Below are 23,716 nucleotides of genomic sequence, written 5' to 3' on the forward strand. Positions count from 1 at the left end.
GGGGAAAGCCCCCCAAGGCAGGGACTCCCTAGTGCCCCCCATGCTTTCCTGCATGGGCAGGTACCTGGCCCAAAGGACTTGTTCTCCCATCCTCCTGTGGCAGTGGCTGAAACAATCATCAGCTGGGAAGAGGGAGGGGAGGAATTCTCCTTGGCTCCCCAGGGCTGCACCTGGGTAGGGGACCCCCGGCTGGGGTGGTGGAAGCCCCCTGAGTTGGGACTTCCTGATGCCCACACCCCTGGGGCCTTGGGAACTCCTTTCCCCTCCCTCCTGTGGCAGCAGCTGAAGCAAGCAGCTCTGGTGGGCAGGGGGAGGTGGAATATTCCCTCAGCTCTCGAGGCTGCCACCGGTAGGGTGGACGGCTGCTGAGGGTCAAAAAACCCACACCACAGGGGCTTTCCCTCCCCTGCACATGCTGTGTAGACTCTGACTAGGGGAGTCTTAGGATCTGTCCCCTGCCCATCCCCTGTCCCTATTGACTGATGGATGCAGTGAGGAAGCAGGCTAGGGAGCAAAAGGGTATGGCAGTCTGCACTCTCACTGAAACAGACAACATAGCCCAGGGCTGCAAAGCATCCTGGGATGGTAGCGGATTGTGAATTAACTTGAACCAGGAAGGGATATGGGACAGAAGTTCCATAAACCGGTTTGACCTAAATCAGTTAAGTCTCATACTACATCCATCCAGGTTTATCTTAAACTGGTTATGGCCATTTTGAAAGTGGTTTATGTGCACTGAATTTCTGTTCTGTTACAGGTTTAAATCAGTTTCCAATCACTTAAACTAGTTTATGTGTAGCTTTTGTCCCTAGCCATTGAGGCTAAAGTACATTGGTACAGAAGTATTGGAGAACATCTGCACTATGCTGTGCTCAAACTGTTAGCCATCTACTTTCATGAGTACACACTGTCCTCAGGTTTTTTTAATTCTATATCACCTTCTGGGGACAAAACTGTGTAGGATACAGTTCTCAAACACATGTATTTGGCAAGGCTACTCATTTTAAACTAGTATCATAATTATATTTACAACTTCTTGCTTATTGTACACTTGCATGTTTTAAAATATGGGTCCCTGTCATGTGTACTTGCATGTACTCAACTATGTTTCATACACATCCATGTGATTTGGGAGAAGTCTCCTGGGGTTCTTCTCCTGATAGAGAAACTTACCCAGGGACCCCTGAACAGACCCCTGAACTTGAGTACTAAGCCCATGAAGAGCAGAGAGCTTGCAGTGCTGTCACTGCTTAGCTAGGGGGCCTCTGTGCACACATCTCAGCATGCTCTGCAGGTTGCTTTAGTCTGTTTAGCGACAGATTGGCAGTAGTGCACAGGATAGCCCTGACTAGCTGACCTACACTGCTCAGGGTCATTCTGTGTTTCCCTTCAGCACAATGTGAGGATTGTAAAAGGGGCATGCTCTGTGCCTTGCTTCTCTGGAGCTCAGATGAGCAACACATCATCTCCCTGGAGGGTTTGGAAGAAAGTCCCTGAGATGTTGAGGGACTATGCTATGGCTTCTCCCAGAAGAGAATATGTACAGGCATTCACTGTACCAGGAGAGTTTCTCCTGGGGGTGATTTAACCCTGGTCATTCCCAAATTATTTTTATCCCAGAGGAGAAGCTTTTGCTTCCGTACACTCATGGTTTCTCCTGGGAAAGCATAGACTCTTCCAGGAGAAACTGAGTGTCTGTATGTGGCCTATATGTATCCAAACAGGCATCTGTGCTAGAAAAGTGTACAACAAGAATATTTAAAATGAGGACCACATTTTGAAGGCTTAGCAATTCACTTAGATCACTATATCAAATGTAACATACATTCATTCTTGAATTGGTAATTTAAGTTATTTTTGGTTTGCTTTTTGTGGTCATGGAGTTCACTTAATGACAGATAATATTAGTTAATGACAGATAATGTCAGACTTTCAGTGCTGGTTCCAGCAGGAACAGCACTTACCAAGTCATTTTCTATGCAAAAATGTAAGGTCACTGCAGTTCTTTTATGAGAGTAAACAGGCTAGAGTTAATAAAGAAATCCTAAAAGCATTATAAATATATAGGGGAAGGTCCATGGGTTCAGACACAGTAGAAATAAGTCTATTTTCCAAAGATCCTATCAAAAGGCTTGACATAGAGGAAATGTCCAAATGGAAGCACATATAAAGGGTGGGTATACAGTATATAAGGTGGGGAGACTGTTGTAACTTAGGTAAGGCTCTAGGGCAGCGGTTCCCAACCTTGGGGTTGTAATGATAAAAAATGGGGTCAAAGACGCTTGACAGTGTCAATTGATTATTATGAAAATCACAAAAAAAGTGGGGAACAGCAGGTTCCCCTTGCAGGCTGTCAGAGTTCCAGCCTGCAAGGGAATGCTTGGGGCTGGGGGGAGTGGGTGGAGGGCAATCAGGCAGGGGGTGTCACATTCATGTGTGTGCACCCACATGCATGTGACAGCTAGGCAGTGGGGAGAGCAACTCCCACAGCTCCCTCCAAGTAAGTCTATGGGGGGGAGGGAGGGGGTATAGATTGAGGCTCTCAAAGTGAAGGTGAAAGGAAAGGAGTGGGGCATGGCTGGCTTTATATTGGATCCACATATCTCTTATTTTTAGCTTATCTGAGCATAGAAATAGATTTTGTATGGCTGGTCAAATGCACATTTTGTCCTTGACATTCAAAAAATTTAGTAACATTTGGAGAAGTAAATCTGCTCTTAGGAATGGTTTGAACAAGGTATGATCAAAGGAATGGTCTAACCTCAAAAAATTTAGAAAATTTGATATGGGATAAGTCAAATTCCAGAATTCAGGTAGTGTACTCATATGTTGAATCTAAAAATGGGATGGAAGTCTACTAACAGGCTTGTCTGTAATACTTACAGTGAATCCTGGATTCTAATGACACCCAAACAGCAAATGAACTTGCATTTCTGTACATTTGTTGTATTATCTGACAGGTGCAGAATTTATTTTGAGAAATATTTCCAATTACCATGCGTCACAAACCCTACCAAATCTTGGGGAACCTGTGAGGTATCATGCAGATTTTCTTGTATTTGTGTCACTGATATGGTAATATGTGGTCTCCTCTTTACTTTTCCCCAACTTCTTCCCCCTGCAGCCACTTACCCTCCTCCTTACTGTTAGACCCTGCTCTCCCTGAGCATATGGAAGTGAGGAACAAATTTGAAAATACTGACCTTGAAATAAAACACCTGTAGTAATTTGCATATAGTACCCATCGATTTATTTAATCAAGAATTGATGCATTTTACCCTTTTTGAAACTGCTGCAAATTTAAGCATAGATACTTCATCAGCAGCATTTTTGTACATACTTATATATAGTACAAACTTTTTGTTATTAATATATTCCGTGTTCTGGGTCAAATCAGCCAAATCAGTTCCAAATTATATAGATTGACAAGAACTCAATCATTCCAAAAACTGTATCAGTTGAGCAGGCAAAACTCAATTGTCCTAAACACTGTGTATGGTGATACAACCATTAAGCATCATCTGTCCCAGCCTCTCACCCTGGAACTTCAGATACCTCCGAATCCATTGGCAGGCATCCTTATATATGTTTGTTTATTTATTAAGGAACATTTTTCAAGTTCCAAGTCAAATCATCTAAATCCAAATCCGTGAGTCATTCAAGAACCAGATGTGGCCTTACTACCGGCAAGCATCCTCCACCCCCACCTGGGGCTTCCACTGCTTCCAAATCCTTTGGTGGGCATCCTACATGCAGGCCCAAGCCCAGAGACTTGGGGTTTAGATGCCCCTAAGTTTTGCTTGCCCCCAGCCATACAGCCATAGGAGTAAGCTAGGGAGAAGTCTCCCATTTCCATAAAGTGGGCGTAAAGCCAATATCTCCCCACTGGAAGTGAAAGTGGGAGGTTAGCTATATGTTACCTCCACCCGGGTACTACTTCTTGCCAGAAATGTGGTTATCCCCAGCAACTATGAAAAATGCCTTAGTGGTCAGGCTATTTCCCCCTTGTACCTGATATTAGTCCAAAACCAAAAGGCTCATTATTTACTATGTAGTTCATTGGGCTGGGCCCCAGCAGCATCAACATTTCAAGCTATTGTGACCCCACAGCTCAGCACTGCTCAATATGTGTGTGTACTCCAGATACCTCTGGCAAAGGTTCCAAGTGCTAATTAACCCCCTACTCATGACTGAAACTGGGTTTTGAGACCTGGGATTCACCAAAAATTATATGTAGATGAGGCACATGGCAACCTTGTCCAGCTCCACCTCGTTAAGGGTAGGGCTGCACTAATCACATGTGACAGGCTGAGAGATGGGGCAACAGAAAGATTCTGGGTGAACTTTTGGGGTCCCATTTTCAATACATTTAAAGCTGATGAAGAAACAGGAATCATTGGAAATGAGAAAGAAAAGTACAGCTCAGTTGTGTGAGTGAAGAGGAAGTTGAAATGTATGCAGTGTATTGGCTCACCATGACTATAGAAAGAGGGGGACTGAACAGAAAGGATACTACCATATATCTTGTTCAGATGGGCTATACTTAACTCTTCCTTGTGGTATTTACCTGGCAGAGGACATGCCATGATCACCACCATGGTGGAGGTAGTCTTGGTCCAAGTGATTTTGCTGTACCTGGAAAGGGAGATCCTCTTCTCCCTGCCCTTGGATGGCTTTGTGTAGCTGAGGGTGGAAACTTGTCCACTGAAATGCTGGCAGGCACCCCTAAGAGAGTGTACTCCAATGGGAGGATGTTGGCTACACAATTTATTTTATGGAGATGAGGTGGGGCTGTTTGGCTAAGGGTAGTCAAGATTTGGGGCATCTGAACCCTAAGACCTTCTGGCTGGGGGCTTGCATGTAGGATGCCTGCCATGGATTTGGAAGTATCTGAAGCCCCAGATGGAATTTGGAACTAATTTGACTAATTTGGCCTGAGACAAAATACATTTTAAAATAGTGGTAGGTTCTAATCGGTATATTTGTCCCATATGGGCTATGTGTTTTATAGTCACGTTCAGTATTGTCTGCATTTAATCACCCTTATAGTTGGTTTCCATTACTGAGCACATGCTGCTTTTGGCACCAGTTTAATGATAGACATTTAATGAGGTTTCCTTATATGCAGATATAAGACAAAGGCTTGTTTCCCCCCATGCTGATGGGGCGGGGGGGGAGAATTCTCCTCTTGTGTTCAAGTAAATACGATGACTGGTAAGATGAGACCAGTTTACACTAAGATCCTGATTAATCATTTTTTTTCCACTTTGCTGCTGTGAGGCAAAGTGCCTATATTTGACCTGCAGTCTCTGTGTTAAATGGGTTGGAAAGTTAGCCTCCATTAAAAGCAAAATCTACATAAGAGATGTGTTTCTCTGTCCCCCAGTCACCTGCTACTTTTGTGAAGTTTTCGTTTTGACACAAATTATAATTGTCAGCACAAGCTGATAGCCTCATTTATCAAACCATTTTATATTGTAGACATTTTAAATTTCAATAATTTGGAGAATTCTCTATCCTATCTGTCATCTTCAAAACTATTGATATGTAATACATTTTATTCAATACCAACTGTTTTACCTATTTACTCAGTTTCACTGCTGAATTAAAATTCTGAATAAATCCAAGTTTTATAATGTCATTTTCACAATCACTACACCATTTGGATAGTTATTTTATCAATATTTTTAACAAGATAATGAGAGACTTTCATTCTTTTGCAGGATTTCTACTTGGTGGACATGTGGTACGATTTTTTCATGGCCATGATGAGTGTTTGACAATCCCATCTACGGATCAGAATGATTTACAGCAAAAGTAAGTGAACATCATACATTTTTTTCCTTCTCCCATAAAAATTAAATCACAGCTTCTCTTTTCAGTGATTTTTTTCTCAATACTTTTATATACAAGGGTGCACATGTATAACAATATAAAATTATACAAAGTGTGTGTGTGTGTAAGAGAGAGAGAGAGAGAGAGAGAGAGAGAGAGAATAGAAAACCCATAGCATTTTTAGAACTAGATACACTGAGGAGACTAACAATCTCTTTGCTTCATGGTCTATTTCTTGTAGGAAAAAATGGTGTTTACTACAATCTACTTGTTCAGTCTGTTCCAGGAAGCCCAGAACACAGTTCCTTTAATAGAATAAACTACCAATATGTCATGCAGTGACATATTGGTAGTTTCTTCTGTCCTGTTTATTTACATTTTCAGAATATTTCTTCAACAAAAGCCATACTTAATGGTGCAGCTCACATACTGACAGATCTTATCTCTGTAGAACCTATTCTGTTTCCTTTATGGAGGCAGAAGAACATTAGCATAGGAGACGGGCTTATTGTGCAGCAGAAAATAAGGTTTTTCACCAACTCAAGGCATGATGGGTAGCATAGAGGGAAAAGCTGGGAAGGTTCCTCTGCAAACCTTATTGATGCAGATGCTGTTATAAAGGCACATGGAGGAGCAATAACTATGTAATTAGTATTAGTAGTAAGTAGTAGTATGATGGTGGTAGTGGTTGTTGTTATTACTGTTAATGAAAACAACAACCAGTTATAGCTGCTACTTTTCCCACCATAGTGCTAGAGCCTTAATCATACAGTTGGGGCCCCATTTTGCTAAATTCTATATAAACACAAAACAAGACGATTAGCCCTGACACAAGGAATGTAGAATTTAAATACAAGACAAAAGGCAACAGATGGAGACAGACGGATGGGGAAGTATAGGGAAACAATGAGACAACATTGGCCAGCGTGATAAGCAGTTGTTTCAGCCCTCCAGCAGCCTATCCATTATTAAAAAAAATATATCAGCAGCACAAAAAGAGACTTTTAAAACAAACTTTAATGAGAAACATGAGTTTGTTTGACAGATGTTTATAGGTAGTTTCTCCCAAGTGTGAGGGACAACACAAGAGAAACCACAAATATCCCCATTTGAAAAGTCAGCAAGCAGATGATGAAATTGGTATTGCTAGCTGAATGGGGCAAAATGTAGATAAGTATCTTGTGCCTTATGAGAAACAGAGGGGACCCAGAAAAGGGACGCAAACAGAGAAGTGACTTTTGCTGCAATATTCTGAAAGGATATCTGTAGATATCCAGATTGAATGTGTCAAATCCATACAGAAAGGTGCTATGGTAATTGAGTTATCAGTTTATGATTGTATAATATTGTAGGACTCAGTTTACATCCTTGGTCTGGCTTACTGGCCCTTACCCCAGTAAATGTATTTACTGAACAGACTGTCTGCTAGGCAACTTGGAACTGTGAGTTGTACTAGGTCACCCAAAGAGGAGGTGAAGAACTTCTCTCAGGAGCAGAACTGGATGCTAGCTCTGTGAGTCCTGTTCATCCACATAACCAAAACTCCTGTCCTGCTCTCATCAACTGATGTCTCAGTTACTCCAAAATCTTTCTTTATGGAATCCCGACAGTGGGATGATGGAGAGATGAGACTTCTCTGGAAGAAATGCTGAAGGATCAGTTAGGGAGATAGAAGGTAAGTTAAGATACTTTAGAATAATGAAAACCAAGGAAAATAAAAGAATAGCATTGTGGTCTATGTAAAAGGTGGCTGACAGTCAAAGAAGAAACTGGTTAATGGATCACTGGTTCTGAGATTTGGCTAGGGAGAGATAATTACAGACTTTAATTGCTGAGTACAAGGGGTAGAAGCAAATTTGGACTGAGTCTAGGCAGGAACATAAGGAAAGGAAAACCAGACAGCTATTTTAAAGAGTGTGTTCAGTGAATTTATAGATGAAACAGAGATGGGATATTAAGTAGGAAGGTAGCTAGAGCTGGGTGAGGATTTGAGAAGATGGTGAAAAAGCAGCTACGATTCTGGATATAGGATTGAGTTAAGTTGGAAAAGTAAAGTTGTTTAGGTAGAATTAAGGTAAAACTGGATGTAACAGGGCACCTTCTCGGGACTGGTTCACCATTGGATTGCCCACCTGTTCCTGGGCTAAGTGCCTGCCTCACTCATCTGCCACACCTTATTGTTTCATAATTGGTTCTAATTAGGCGAGAGGCTGCCCATTCTTGCATCAATGCCAGGGGGCATTCTCTGCAGCTCCAATCCTTCCCTACATTACAGCCCAAGCCTCGCAAATGGCATGCAGGTGACACAACACTCCCGGCTTACAGCCGGACCAAGCTTAGGCCTCATTGTCAGGCCTCATTCATACACACACTCATACCACCCTCCTCTCACTAGGGCCTCTTACACTCCACTCCCTCTCACAGGGTCTCCTTCATGCATCCACAACTTATACCGCCTTGCTTCCTCTCGGAGTGGCCCCCTTAGGCCATAGACTTTATCTAGTGCACACCTTGGGTGGCATCTTTTGGGCCTCTCCCATAACCTTCACCAGGGTAGTGGCCAGTCAATTACCCAATCTGTGCCAAGCTTGCCCTGGCCCCTCCCAGGGCAACTTTACACAAATCTACACACACGCGCACACACACACACAGCTCCCAGCCCTATGGTTTTTCACCCCCCCCTCACTGGTGCTCCACATCTCTGCCCCGTCACTGGGGCTATGGGGTTTCCCTCTCTGGTGGAAGCTCAGGTGAGCGTAGCCATGCCTGGCCTCAGCTTCTGTCCACAGTGATGTGTGGGCTAGGGGTTATTGAGGTGCCCCGACCTGCCTTCCACCAGGGTGGTAACTGGCCTGGTATTTCCTGGGGGCTCCTGTACCACTGAGAGCCCCACCAGACCACCCACTCTTGGCAGGGTGCAGTTTTAGGTCATGCCCAGGACCAAGAGCCTCTTGCTCCTACCTGCAGAGTTCCATTCAGTAGTTCAGCCAGGTGATGTTTCTGCCTGCCTGCCAGCAGCAATCTGCTCTGTTTATATAGGCAGCCAGTGTCTCAAAATGGCTACTGCAATCAAGCATCTGCTGGATGTTTGGCTCAGCCCTTACAGTGGCAGGCACCAGCAGTGCCCTGCCACACTGGAAAAAGAAATAATGATTTTTTAGTGGAGGAATCGCACCAGAATTTGTAGTAGGGATGCATCACAGCCTGAGAGAAGGTATGATGGAAGTGGATGTTGAGAGTTAACCAGCACTAGGGTATTAATAGGATAATCAAATGAGAAAAAGAATTAGCAACACAAAAAAGTGAAGCATGGACATGATCAACAACCATATCAATGGAGGAAAGGGGAAAGAAAGCAAGGAGCACATACATGCCTAAGAGCAGAAAAGAAAATAACAGCACAAATGGTCTGGAAGTCATGGACAGGCCAGATGACAGGGCATGCAAGATTGGCTGGTGAGTGATACTCCAAAAGACTAGATGCCAATCGAAAAAGGGAAACTGATTAGAGTGATGAGAGAGTTCATAGAGTGCTAGGTGAAGCTCAAGTTTAGTAAATGCCAGTTTTTGTGATTAGTAGAATAGAGATGATGAAGACAAGAACATAACTAGGGCAGGGCAAGCAGGGTATGGGGAACCCACACAACAGCAGCAACAACCAGTCTTTAAGATCTCATATTGAACTAATGGCACCCTCTGCTCTCTGGTATTTGGCACTCCTACTTCCTCCAATCAATAGCATCTCTGCCCAGGACACCAACATTCCTAGTTATGCTTCAGATACAGTTGGAGTGATGTTGTAGCTGTGATGGTCTGTACTGAATTTAAAAGCGTGTCTAAGTCTATCCTAATCATATAGTTGGCCCAAAAAATATCACACACAAAAAATCTTTGCCTCTTGCCTAGCTGTACCTCTGCCAGAGAGTGAGGTAATGTGCAGCTAAGGGATCAGATGGACCATGGAAGATGACAGTGAGGCGAGCATGAGGTAGAGGGGGAGGGGAGAGACAGGTTGAAATCAGAAATAAAATCTTCTGGATAGGATGGAGGATGACAGCAATGTGGAGGGAGAGGGGAGAGTGGCCTCAGTTTTGTTCAAACAAGAAGAAAAGGAGTAAAAAGAGCAAGAAAGAGAGAAAGAAGGGATCAGAAGGAGCAGGAATGGAAAAGGAGAAATGTAACTCTCCAACCCTGATTTGCTTCACAGTAGGGTATGTGCAAAAGAGTTTGCTGCAAGATAGAGCAGCTGCAGAGGCAGGGTTAGACAAAAAGCATCTAGGTCTCTGTGTTAGGAACTTGATGGAGTACTACTAAGAGGTTGTGGACAGTAGAGATTCTCTTAGATATGGTTCAGACATCATCAGTGAAAGTGCTAAATATATTTCAGATTCAGGGATTAAGGTTTGTTCTCAGAAACACTTTTGAAAGATGATCAGATGTAAATGACATAAGTGTGGCCAGAATTTGATTAGCACAATGTTCATTATGATTGATAATGCATGTACAGAACACAGCTTTCAGATCATGAGCTGAGCTTCCAGACTTGACAGCTGTGCAAACAAAAATTATACTAAGCAGAATTGATCTGGAAATCAGTGAAACACATTGGTAACCTACAGTGACAATTACATTTCCTTTCAGAATATAGTTTAAGGCATTTTATATTCAGTGATATGTAACACATTTGTGTACAAATGCGCATTATTCTAATAGGTTTTAGGGCAGGAATTCTGCAGACCAGCGTGCTTAGATGTAATTTAAGATAATTTGTTGTACGTTCTGTTGTAAAACAAAAAGCATATGCAACAAAAGCCCAGGTCTCTTAAGAGCTAAGTACAAATTTAATAGGCCTTTCCAGACAAAATGCAGTCTGGCTTGCTTCCGATGTCACTCCTGCCTTGACATTCATGCAACAGAAAACATGTACCTTTATCACTGTCATGTAAGGCCTGTACTTGGATGTCAATAAGCTTAAAGGGTAAATATTCCTAAACTAAACTGGTGTGAACAGTCCCCTTTGAAAACGGTATTTTGTAAACAGGAAACAAAATCATGTTATATAGCTCAAATGTGGATTTGGCCATCAAACTATTCTTTTTCCTTGCCATTGAACTAAGCAGAACTTTCTTGTGGTGATTCTCTTTCAGCATTCATGGTTTTTCTACATGAACATCTATCATGCTTCTTTGGACACAATCCCAATATTAATAGAGGAAGCAGTTCTGCAATTTATTGTGTTCCTTTGCACAAATACTAAAAACTGACCACACTGTTTCATTTCTTAATCTTTCCCTTTCCCTTTTCGCATTTGGGAAAAGAAAATATAACCACAGATATTAACCTCTCTAACTGTCTGGGAGATGCAAAGGAATTAATAAATGGAAATTATGATGCACATGTTTGAACTTGGCATGAATCAAGATTCTTACTGAGTAGCTCAACTGACTCTTCTGGCAGGAGGGGAAAGCAAATACATAAAGAGAAAAGTTATATGGATACATCTGCATGCAAATGCACCCTCCAAAACATATTAAGGCAGATCTACATGCTACCATTGATGTAAGAAACAGTGCTGTAGCAATTAAGTTTGGTGCCTGGAACAAAGCCCACAGTGACAACCCACCCTTACTTCATGCACAGATCCAGGGGGCACATGCCCCCTCCAGCTTACCCACGAGTGCACACAGCAGCAGGAGCCACCCATCCCCACACCGCCCCAAAGGAGCCACTCTCAGCTCTGTTCCATGTGTGCCGCGGCTGGGCAACACCTCTTCACACCCCTTTGCTTTGGCGCCTGGGACAGTCATCCCACTCACCCCATCCCCCCTCCCTTTGCTATGGTACTGGTGAGAAAGAGAAGATAGCCAGTTCCAGACATCAAGATGGAAGGGCTTGGGGGGGGTTGGAGGGGAGGGGGGTAGGCATGAGGGGTTGTTTTGGTTTGTTTGGTGTGGGTTAACTATTGAGCTTATACAAATGAATCTTTTTTCATGCTCTGACTCAGGAGAGATGTATTTTGGTTTAATATAATAATGAACAATTTGCACTTCTGTGGTAGAGAGATGTGATAGTCTGAAGTGAGGTAGAAGGTAAGGCAGTGTGGCAATGTACTCGTTAAGAGAGACATTCTATTTTTTAGGTGAAATAGTAGACTTTCACCATTTACTAAAGATGATGGTATAACAGTTATGTTAAATAACATGATAGAAAAAAAGAATACCTATTTGCTTTAACTTCAGATTACCTATTCCAAAAGTGTGATATGAGGTTCTTATACAGCATAGATGGCAACTTTTAATTTCTCTCCAAAGTCACATTTCTCCAACATCTCCAACAGAAAAGATTAGTGGACATTTTGGCACCTGTAGTCTGAATATCTTCTAGCTCTTTAACTGGCTTGGCTGAACACTGCATAGGGCAATATCACGATGTTTGTCCTTTATGAATCCTGCTTGATCCAAATGAACTAATATGGCAACAACAACAAGTGTCAGGCTTTCCAACTGACATTTCAGAAAAGTCTTCATCAATGTATAAGACTGATGTGTACCAAAGACTGTCACCTGTGAAAGCTGCTGTCTTTGTGGATCAGTTAGTTGCTAAGATGTCATCCTGCCCTACCATCTGTCTTGTTTTTATCATAGTTTCTATCAAAGGAGTTCAAATCACTTAAAAACATTAATTAATTAATCTCAGCAGACCCCTTTTGGGAATGTAAATGTCATAATTCCCTTTTCCAAATTAAGAAATGGAAGTACAAAAACATTTAGTGTCTTCTCCAAGAAATAAGTTGAAGATCTCATTATTGGCCTTATATCTACTGATTTTTAATTTCCTGATGTAAGCCCTAGGTCATGTTTCAGAACTAATAAGACAATCTTCCAGCCAAAAGCCAGAAATCTGGATTCAAAACATTGAAGTTTTTTCTCACCTGCTGCTAAACTGATTGCTCCCATATGTGTATGAAATTGTGGGAGATAACCAGTGTGGGTTCAAGAAAGACAGTTCAACTTGTAATCAGATATTGTCAATGAGGGTGTTGCTGGAAAAGGAAAGTTGTGAAAGATGTATATTAAGTTCACGTAGACTTCGTCAAAGCAGATGATACTATGAGAAGAGATTCACTATGGTCAATCATGGTGGGATTTGGAATTCACAAAAAAGGTGTATGCTTTACTAAAGATGTGCACTGAAGGATAAAGAAGGGATTGGAATTCATGCTTTCACCTCAGCGAGATGGTCCTCCAGTTGACAGAATGCTATCAGTCTCAATGGAAATCAATAGCAGGCTCAAACAAGGAGATGTACTGTCACTGAATGGATCAGTAATCTCTTAATTCTCCACACTCAGAAATCTCCTAAATTTACATGCTCCTCAGTATCAAATTCCAAAAATGGTACTAGTGGTGTGGATTACTGTATGTATGTTAGCTCAGTGGTTCTCAAATTTTTCAGACTCAAGGCACCCCTTGCTAGACTCAAGACATCGTTTGAAAAATGTCAGTTTTTCATTTTCACTACATTTTTTACTGGAGAGAAATAATGGAGCAATTCCACTGTTGCAAAGAACTTGGAAAAAACACAGCAGACCAGAATGCTTTTAATCCTATAGATTCCTCCTTGAAACCTCTGGTTTTATTCTGTAAATCATGTTTGCATACCCAATACCACTAACATGGCATGGCACTCCACAACATCCCTGAAAGGCTATCAAGCCACCACAGGGAGCCATGGCATGCTGGTTGAGAATCACTGTTATAGTGAGTCACTCAAACTGAAAGTGGTAAAGAATCCAGCAGCTATTCTATTCATTCTCAGGTGCAATTTAAAGTGCTGATCCTTACCTTTACAGTCTTGTAGGACTTGGCTTATGTGTCCCAGGAACTGCATCATTCTCTGCTTATCGCCAAAGCATTTGAGGATTTCATTTCCTTGAAGGTGACAGTCTGAATATTTGAGGAGCAAAAAATGGAGCAGCTCAGATGAGGAATTCATTTGCCCTCTTGGTCTGTCAGAACCTTAATTAAGCCCAACTATTTCTTCTCTTGAGCAGCAGGAAGAGTGTATTAAGTTTATCTCTCATTTGGAATAATGATATACTCGCATAATAGTTGCTCCTTTTCTTCAAAATAATGCTACTGAAAACTGGAGTGTGGCCATTAACACCCCCTAAAGCAAGACTGAGGCAGCATCAGTACTAAACAGAAGTTAAAGCTGTGTATTTGAACATCCATCTGCACTTCCCCATCTTTCATGGTCATAGAAACAAAACTGAATGTGGAGTGGAATTCACAAACTACATGTCACGGGCTTCCCATGACTGTATTCTCTTCTTTAATAAATCATATATTTTAAGAGAAACATCTTTTGAATGAATTTATTTAGAAATGTGGGACTAGCTTTAAAAGGATATGTTCATTTTACAATATTTAGAAATTGGACATTACATATTTGGCTGGTACCTGAGTAAATATGATTCTCCGGTTTTTGTTGTTGTTGTGTTGTTTGTTTTATTTCTAAATTTTTCGAAGTAATATATTATGTCTTTCTGGTCTCATAAACATTATTTATTCAGCATTTTTATTTATATTTTAGGTAGTGTCTCCTATTAATAAAATCAAGGCAAAAGAGTCATTGTATCAATGAAATATACTATGTGTTACTCACATGGTTATAATTGCAATTATTGCAATACATTACAATATTTTCATTTGCTTGTGAATACATGCAGATATGAGCAGTGTTTTTGAAATTCAGATATTTGTCCACCAATGAATTCCAAGCCTTGAAATTGGCATTTTGATTTCTCAGTTTGCTGGAAATAGTGGTTTCTGAATGTGTGCATTTGCATGTAATTATGTTTACTATTGTGCTGGTATGCATTTAGAGCTTTGCTAATTTATACTATTGTTTGGGAAACAATTTGAATTAAACATTTTTGTGAACAAGCAAGTGATGCAAAATATATTACTCAGGCATTTTTTGAAGCCCAAGAATCAGTTCCTAAGAGAGAGTAACTGACGAACGCTCAGCAGATCCTAAGTTATTGCAAATTTAATACCCACCAATAATATCAGGTGGCCAGGAGACAGTTTTAACTTTTCAATCCATATCAGTGCCACTCCAGTTTGTACACCAAACGGTGATGATGAGTAGGAATTCTGCCTCTATTCACCTCCCATTTTTATGGAGGGAAAAATGGTCTCCATAACAGTGCACAATGAAGTTTTAAAATCTGTGTCACTGTGTCAATTTTAAAATAAGTACAAAAGATGACCTTTTCAATTTGTCAGCAGGAGAGTACTCTATGAAACAGGAGGAGCTGGAGTCCGTGCAAGGTCCTTATGGAGAGTGGAACCCCTTCGAATAAGGTACTGTAATTTCATATGCAGTGTTTTGTGGTAGCCCTCTTAAATTACTGGAAGTTTTATCGGACCTTCTACTAGTCTTTGGGTTCACCTTGACTAAATAGGTTTTCTCTGACATTTAACTTATTTCATTCTTTACATTAATAATAATAATAATAATAATAATAAAATCTGTAATAATACATAGACTAAGGGAAAATTGCTAAAAATATGGCATCAGGCAGAACTGTTTTTTAAAGTAGCATTTTTCAGAATATTCAGTGAGTCTCAAAAGTCAATACAGAAATATGTTCACTGTATTTCAGGTGTACATTAACCTTTCCTGTCTCATTTTCTTAGCTGGAGTGGAAGTAACATCAGATGGGGACAGCCTTTCCGCCTTCGGCACATAACAACAGGAGAGTACTTGGCTCTGAGTGAAGAAGAAGGTCTGGTAATGCTAGACAGAGAAAAATCAGATACAACATCCACTGCCTTTTGTTTTAGAGCATCAAAGGTAAACCATAATTAAATCAAATTTTTTTCTTTCTTTCTTTTTTTTACAAAGATGAGGTGCTTAACTGCTACATTTTAATTAGTTCCACCATCTTAGAAAAATCATCAGAAAAGGAAGCAATTATGAATGATCTCAAATGCAAGATAGAGAGTGAAAATAAAAAATGCTAAAACAATTTTTAAAATTACTATATTCTGGAGAAAATTACTAGCCAAAAACAAATGCATAATAATATCTAAAATGTATGCAGTTAAACTTTTTTTCTAAAAGGTAAATCATTTATTAAAAAAAGCCACAAATAAAGAAATACATTCCTGATATTACTTCTCAAGTTGCTGTAGATGTCATGGGGATATTATGTGGTTAAGTGGTCCTATGCAACTGCGAATGCCACCAAATCATGAGTGACTGGAGAAGTGATCCACAAAAAAAATTTCTCTGTTAATATGTTTTCAGAAGTTTTAAAAACATGGTTTGAGAATATTGGGCCTAACCCATCTTTATTAAAAGACTATTAGTGTAGCTGCATATAAAGTCCTAAGAACAACACTTCTGACTAGTGGAGACACACCAGAAATTAGGTTAGTGGGGAGTTAACTATCCCCTGATTGCTGAATATGTAACTCAGTAATTTTCCAGACCCTTGTGGAATGAAGGGGCTAAGCAATATTAATCCTGCGTGTGACTGGAGAGACGTGTTTTTTCCAATGCTGGCAATTTTGCAACTTATTTGACATCTTGCTTCATTGCCTAATTGTTCTTGAAGTTTCCTCTAACCTTTAACCTCAACTTTCCCAATTCTGTTCTTTAATACTAGAATCGATGACCATTTAAAATCTTGACAACCTTTTCAAATAAGTAAATACTCTCAGCCTCCACAGTCAAGACATTTCCTGTCGTAAACATAGGAAAGCTCGAGAAAATGCTGTATGTGCTTATCTGTTGTAGTAGAACCTGGGTCTTTCTTATCTGGGTAGTTTGCATCCTGCTTAATTTGCAGTGGGCTCCTGAATAAAAAATAAGTCACTGAGGCTGCGTACGGACATTCAGGGAGGCTAGGAGAGGTTTGATTGTGTTAAAAATAGCCCCCCAGTCTAAGGTAATTTGGGATGAGGGGACTAGTGGAAAGGGTTGGAGGGCTCAGGGGGGGGCAAGCAGGCTCAGGGAGGGCCAGAAGGTTCACAAAGGGATGTGGGGGACAGGTGGAGTCTGCAGAGGGATCAAGGGGCAGGTGGAGTCCATGGGGAGGATCAGGGGGTGTCTGTAGGAGAGATCAGGGGACTGGGGAGGAGACACGGTCCACAGGGGTTTTGGTGGAGTCTGGGAAGATTTGGCAAGATTAGGGGGCTCACAGGGTCCATGGGAAGGGTTGGGGGGGGACTCTCCCCCCACCTATGGGACCAGGGGTAATTTAGCCCTCCAAACTCCCCATCCCCAGACAGACAAGCACCCTTTGGTGAACCTACCCCCCATACTTCCTGTCCCCCTCCCCAGACAGACAAGCACCCCTTGGTGAACCTACTCCACAAACCTCCTGTCCCCCTCCCCCCCCACACTGGAGCAGCTTGTAGGATGGGGGGTTGGCAGGCTTTGGGGAGCTGGATGTCCATCTGGAGGATCAAAAGGAGGGGCTGGGGCACTAAAAATAACCTGGTGCCAAGGATGGGGTAGGAAAAGTGCAGCCCCATGGCTGGGGCCAGCATCTGGGACTGCACTGGGAACTGTACATAAGTTCAATTAGATCGGACCTAAGTTAGACTACCTCAGAGGTACACTTAACTTAGGTTGGGGCAGCCATTTTTAGCCTGATATAACTGTCCTGAGCTTCTGTGTATTTCATATTTAGATCCACCTAACTAGTATGAGCAAGTTAGGGCAACTAAATTAGATTGGGTGGCTATTTTTAACATAATCTAACCTCCCCCTAACCTCCCTGGATATCTGTGTGCAGCCTTAGCTGTTCGCTCTGGCTTTTAGTTCAAACACTGTCTCTTCTCCAATCAGCTGGAGTTCATCTGTGATCCCATACAGCTGATCAGAGAAACATGACCCTTTAAAAATAAAAGCCACAGCAAACAGCTGGACCTGTCCCGTACAGTTGTTTGTTGCAACTTTATAAACCTCTATTTACTTCAAAAACCCAGATCTTTGCAAGGGGGATGTGAGAAGGAGGGGTTTAGAACCTAACCCTGTGAAAGATCTGGATTGAATATCCGTAATTCATACTCTATATTCATTGAATGGCAATAATAACTCATGCCTTCAATCCTTACAATATCCCTTCAATGCATTTTATAGACCATAATCATATCTCCTTTCTGGTTTTGCTGTTGAATCAACATGCCCTCTTAACTCTTGCTTCACAGTCTTATTTTCCAACATTGTTATCATTTAGGTTACTCTGCTCTGAATAACATTCTTCTTTATTCAAGACTGTTTATCATTTCTACACTTTTTCTGCTGCTGTTGCTTTGCAAAACTGCTTATGTATACTCAGTGTACTTCATTTCTGTTTGTTCTGTTGCTTTTCCCAAACAACTCAGATAGTAAGAATAATTTTAAAAAAATGTAAATTCTTCCTTAAAATCTCTCAAATAGATGAGAAATAAAGGAAAATGAGCCGTAAAAATGAATGAATGTAGGAGTTCCTCTAACCTTCCTTTTGATATGATTCGTTGGAGGTGTTGAATACCCATGTCTCTCTCAGAAGTCAATGAGAACTAGAGTATTCACTTCTAAATATCATGACATATTTAGGTGCTTAATGTAGATTTAGAAGGCTACTTCTACCCACCAAAATTTTAAAATGTCAGCATTAAAACAGCATCTGTTTTAAAGCAAAGATCCTTTTATATTTTATGAAGAGGCAGCACTTTCCCCATGCAGCAAATGGAATCCTGTTTTGAAATGGGATGTTCCCATTCCACTGCTGTACTTGGCTCAGCAGGACTCAGATGCTGATTATTAGCCTCTGTGGGAACAATCAGAGAAGGGAACCAGGAGTGATTTGAAAATATCTGTATTATAAAACTTTTCATAGTTCAAAATTCATATTTTATACTTAGACTTTGATTTTCTTAAGTGTAGACAAGTGGCTATAAAGAAATTACAATCACATTCAAAGTAAATAACATTGTAATGCATTTAAAAGTCACAGATGACTCATGTACTAGGATTTTGCATCATTTCTACATTACTGCCAGGCTATCACTATCTTTGGGACTTTAAATGGCAGTAGGATGACATAATAGTTTTAACAGTTACTGTAAACTTAATTAGCCTTTGGAATAAAATTAAGTGGAAAGGTATCTTAGAATCTTTTGTATATGACAGTTGCAAAATGTTCAAGTATTCAGTAAGTAGTAAATACATGTTTGCTGCCACAGTGTAAATAATGCAGTTTATACAGAGAATTAAAATGAAAGGAAGTATTTCCTTTTTTGGCGAGAAATTAGAAAATGGATTCCAAGCCTAGTATTTTTTCTGAATTATGGGATATTTGAGCTGTAGAAATGAAAATACTCAGCAATAAATGGCCACTGGCAAAGTACACCAAAATGTCAATGAATTGCCTTGATCAGGCTGTTTATAATCCTATGCACCACACTTGTACTTGCTTTTTATCAAGTTTTTTACCCTATGGCAAATCCTTTTAACACAGGGAGATCTTGGACCATGTCAGGCTCCATTTAAAATAAAGTCCATCAGTCAGTCCATCTAATCACTTTTAGGGGCAGGTTAACTTAATCTTGAAATCTCTAATTAAACTTTTTTTCCTCATTGTTTTTTTTTAATAGAAGGACTAAACACAAGCTGTTGTATCTCCAGTTATCCTTCCTTTGCTTTCCTCAGCAACAGAAGACTTTGGGATTCTTATCCCATAACCTGGATTACTTTTTGTGACCCTTTTGTTCCTATGGGTTTATTGCTTGCTTGTTTGCCTTCCAGCACTGCAATCCCCCCCAACCACTCTCCCTCCCTTCTTGTCTTTTATATTAAAATTATTTTCTTCATAATGCTCTGTGCATGAGTGACTGGTGCCTCTCGAATCTGGGGGGCACCAGCCCTACTGACAGCATCAGTGTCAACCGTTGGGGGGGCACCAGCCCCATCGGGAGGGCATGTGCACCCCTACCAGTCACCTATGGCTCTGTGCATGTCCCTTCACAGCATCTGATGAAGTGAGCTTGGGCTCAGAAAACCTTATGCTATATATATGATTTAGTTTGCCTATAAGGTGCACCTCTATAGGTGCAAATCTACCCTGCCTTCTGCCTGACTTCAGACTAATATGGATAACTACCTATGACTACTTTTTCCTCTGTGCTACATTTTCTCTTGCTCCTGCCTTCCCTCTGCAGAATGAGAACCCTCTGCTTTCCCAAAGTGCCTTCCACAAATTGCTGTCAGAATGTTCCTCTCCTTTCCCCATGTCCCAAGCAGCCCATCTTCATTCTGCCAGCCTTATTCTCCTACTCTTTTTTTTCTGTTGACTGTTGATTTTTAGTTAGCCACTGTCCAGACCACTTGGTACAACTTGCTTTCCTCATGCTAACTGAAGGGGAGGCAACTTGATCATGGATTGTAGTCAGAGAAGATTTTGCAGGGGGGAAGTACAGGCATTCTGGTGACAAGGTTTGTGTAAGTATCTAAGTAAAGAGATATAGGGTTTTCCCAGGAATCCTGAGCTATCTACCCATTTCAGCTGCTCTTTGCCAAACAAGGGAGGAGAGGTATTATCAAATGACCTGACTGGAAGGAATCCTAGGAAAAGTGGATAAACTACAAGGAGATAAACAGATGAGTTGATAGCTTGTGCTGCTAGTATTAAAATGAGAGCTGACCCAAAATTCAAGCAGTATTTTTATTTCTGAGGTTTAAAAACTTTTTGTTGCATACCTAATACCATTACCAGAGGAAAATTAAGAATGGTTCAGCAAAAGCTGATTTTTTTAAAAATCTTTTTAACTAGTAATGTGTTGTTGACACAGCTTAATTTCAAGAGCATAATATGCTCCATTTAAACTTTGAGTGAAGTAGCTTTATTTCAACTTGACGTGAACTTCAAAGACTTAATACAAAAGAAAGATTAAGTACTTTATATGATCAAAGTTTCAAAGTGCTCTGCAAACATTAAGCAATTAATCCACTAGCATTAATAACTGACAACAAAATAATTTCATTTCATTTGTGACATTGTATAGTAATCTTTATAAAAGTTTTTAATGTCAAAATGTCCACACTATAAATATTAATTGAAATAGTTTCATCTCATTTGGACATCATGGTGCAATCTATATAAATGTGACATAACATGATTTCCCCAGGGTCTTTGACGTTGTAATGGTATCCCAAAGAAGTGGTTTGTAATTTCATTCCATTTCATCTTGGCATTACAATGCTGTCTATTTAGGCTTAAATAGACATTGAAATGTGACAGCTATATTCCATTCAAATGAGTGAAGATCAGAATAGTGATGGTAAACAAGAGTAAATGTTTTTTGTATTGAGTAGCTACTTTTTATATCTGAATATCTTGATTTAAAGTAGATAGGATAAATCCTATCTATTAATATATTACGTATGATATTCTATTCAGCGACTCAAACTAATCATGTGCAGGAGTCAGAGCACTTCCCTAGTGTGTTATGTGTGTTGTTTGTCATAATGGGAAAGAAACAGAATTTAGCTGTAGTAAACAGAAAGGGAAACTTTGGTCCAGGATACTGGACAAATACAGGAGGTCTCTCTCTCCCTGATTTACCAGTCCCAGATTGGGGGGGGAGCCTATGCTGCATAATAGTAACATAAAAGTTTGTCTATATCTCAGCCTAGACTAAGTAATCATGAAATAGATGTCCCATATTGCAATAAATTACACAAATTGTATTATATGAGTTAGGAGTCAGAGCTACACCTTCCCCTGAAGGAGACACTACTGAGTCCACTGGTATATTTTAGTACAGGGTTGGGCAAGATATGGCCCACAGACTATTATACACCTTGACAATTGATCCTATCTGGTCCGCCAACCACTGCTGGGAGCCTGAGGAGCACACCATGCCTCTTTGCTTTGCCACAGCTAGGGCCAGGCTGGTCAGACCAGTGCAGACTCCTCCACCTCCCCGCTCTGCATCCATCTCCCCCTGCCCAGCTTCCTGTTGGCACTGAAGCTGCACAATCCTGGTACTGCAGCTGCCAGCAGCCAGGCCCACGTGGGATGGGATATGGTGCAGCATGCCAAGTAGCTGTCCTACCTGCCCACCCACTGCACCCCTGCTCCCACCATGGATGTGGGGAATGGATGTGGGGCAGAGGCATCTGCACACACTGTATTGCCTGGCCTAGCTTAAGTGGTCCTCTAGCCTAAATAATTGCCCACTCCTGCTCTAGTAGAAGCATTCTTCTCATTGTATAATATATTACTTTCATTGTCAGTTCAAACAGACTTGGAGTCCTTTGCAAATTGATTTGACTGGGTTACTCAGCTACTAGGTAGGGCTGTGCAAAATGGAAGCGTTCAGTTTCAACCAGTGTTTTGACATTTTGACAGAACAGTGTTTTGTTTTGACTTTTGTTTTGAATCAAAACAGCTGTTCCATTTCGTTCCATCAAAATGTTTTGCCGTTTTGACCCTGTTTCGATGTTTTGCCTATAGGATATAATGGGGAAGTTCAAAACAGGCTATGACTTTTGTCATTTCTGGCCAGATTTAGATAAAACTTGCAGAAAAGGCTGCCCCTTCTGAGGGTATAAAGTGTGCCAGGTTTTAAGAAGATAGGTATAGGGGGTTTGGAGAAACTGCACCCCAACATCCTGAGAGCCAAACTTGTGTCATGTGTATGTGTTAAGCCACAGCAGGGTCAAAACTGCAGGAATGGTATCCCCTGCTTAGGCAACAAAGCCTGACAAGTTTCAAGGAGATAGGTGCAGGGGGTTTGGAGAAACTGCACCTCAAATTCTTGAAAGCAAAACTCATGTTACGTGTATGTGATAAGCGACAGCAGGGTCAAAACTTCAGGCTTGCTAGACCCTACTGAGGCCACAAGTTTCAAGAAGAACAGTGCAGGGGTTTGGGGGGAACTGCACCCCAAATTCTTGAAAGCAAAACTCATGTCACGTGTATGTGTTAAGCTACAGTGGGGTCAAAACTGCAGGGGTTGTAGCCCCTGCTGAGGTCACAAAGCTTGCCATGTTTCAAGATGATAGGTGCAGGGGTTTGGGGGCTACTGCACCTCAAGCTGCTGACAGGGAAAACTCGTGACATAGATGACTATGGTCTCTTTTTATGACCTGGTTACAAAACACCTGGACACAGGAGTAGGGGTTAACATCATTTACATGGTATCCCACCCCATACTGGTGAACAAGTTAAGAGTCTGTGACTTGGATGATTACACAGTCTGGTGGGTGGCAAATTGGCTAGCGGATCGTATCCAGAGAGTGGTAGTGGATGGGTTGGTATCAACTTGGAAGGGTGTGGGCAGTGGGGTCCCGCAGGGCTTGGTCCTTGGTCCGATACTCTTCAACGTCTTCATCAGTGACTTGGAAGAGGGAGTGCAGTGTACTCTGTTCAAGTTTGCAGATGATACAAAACTGTAGGGAGAAGTGGACACGCCGGAGAGCAGGGAACAACTACAGGCAGACCTGGACAGGTTGGACAAATGGGCAGAAAACAACAGAATGCAATTCAACAAGGAGAAATGCAAAGTGCTGCACCTAGGGAGGAAAAACGTCCAGCACACCTACTGCCTAGGAAATGACCTGCTTGGTAGCACGGAAGCGGAAAGGGATCTTGGAACCCTAGTGGACTCAAAGATGAACATGAGTTGGCAGTGTGACGAAGTCATCAGCAAAGCTAACTGCACTTTATCATGCATCAGCAGATGCATGACAAACAGAACCAAGGAGGTGATACTTCCCCTCTATAGGGTGCTGGTCAGACCGCAGTTGGAATACTGCGTGCAATTTTGGGCGCCGCACTTCAAGAGGGATGTAGATAACCTGGAGAGGGTCC

At 41.3% G+C, this 23,716-nt stretch overlaps 1 protein-coding gene across 3 annotated transcripts in view; it reads left to right on the forward strand.

Moving 5' to 3' along the window:
- Positions 1-23,716, forward strand: part of RYR3 (ryanodine receptor 3) — a 585,375-nt gene that overhangs the window by 177,861 nt on the left and 383,798 nt on the right. For 2 of the 3 annotated variants that reach the window (XR_003092800.1, XM_025197735.1), the window contains exons 9-11: positions 5,724-5,817; positions 15,129-15,206; positions 15,543-15,699. Coding sequence is in view for 2 of the 3 variants with exons in the window: in XM_025197735.1 (XP_025053520.1) it covers positions 5,724-5,817; positions 15,129-15,206; positions 15,543-15,699 (329 nt within the window). In the remaining variant the exon portion in view is untranslated. The remainder of the gene's footprint in view (positions 1-5,723; positions 5,818-15,128; positions 15,207-15,542; positions 15,700-23,716) is intronic. The other variant, XM_025197736.1, reaches the window with a different exon arrangement.

The sequence above is a fragment of the Alligator sinensis genome, unplaced genomic scaffold, assembly GCF_000455745.1.
Source record: "Alligator sinensis unplaced genomic scaffold, ASM45574v1 scaffold262_1, whole genome shotgun sequence".
Taxonomy (NCBI): Eukaryota; Metazoa; Chordata; order Crocodylia; family Alligatoridae; genus Alligator; species Alligator sinensis.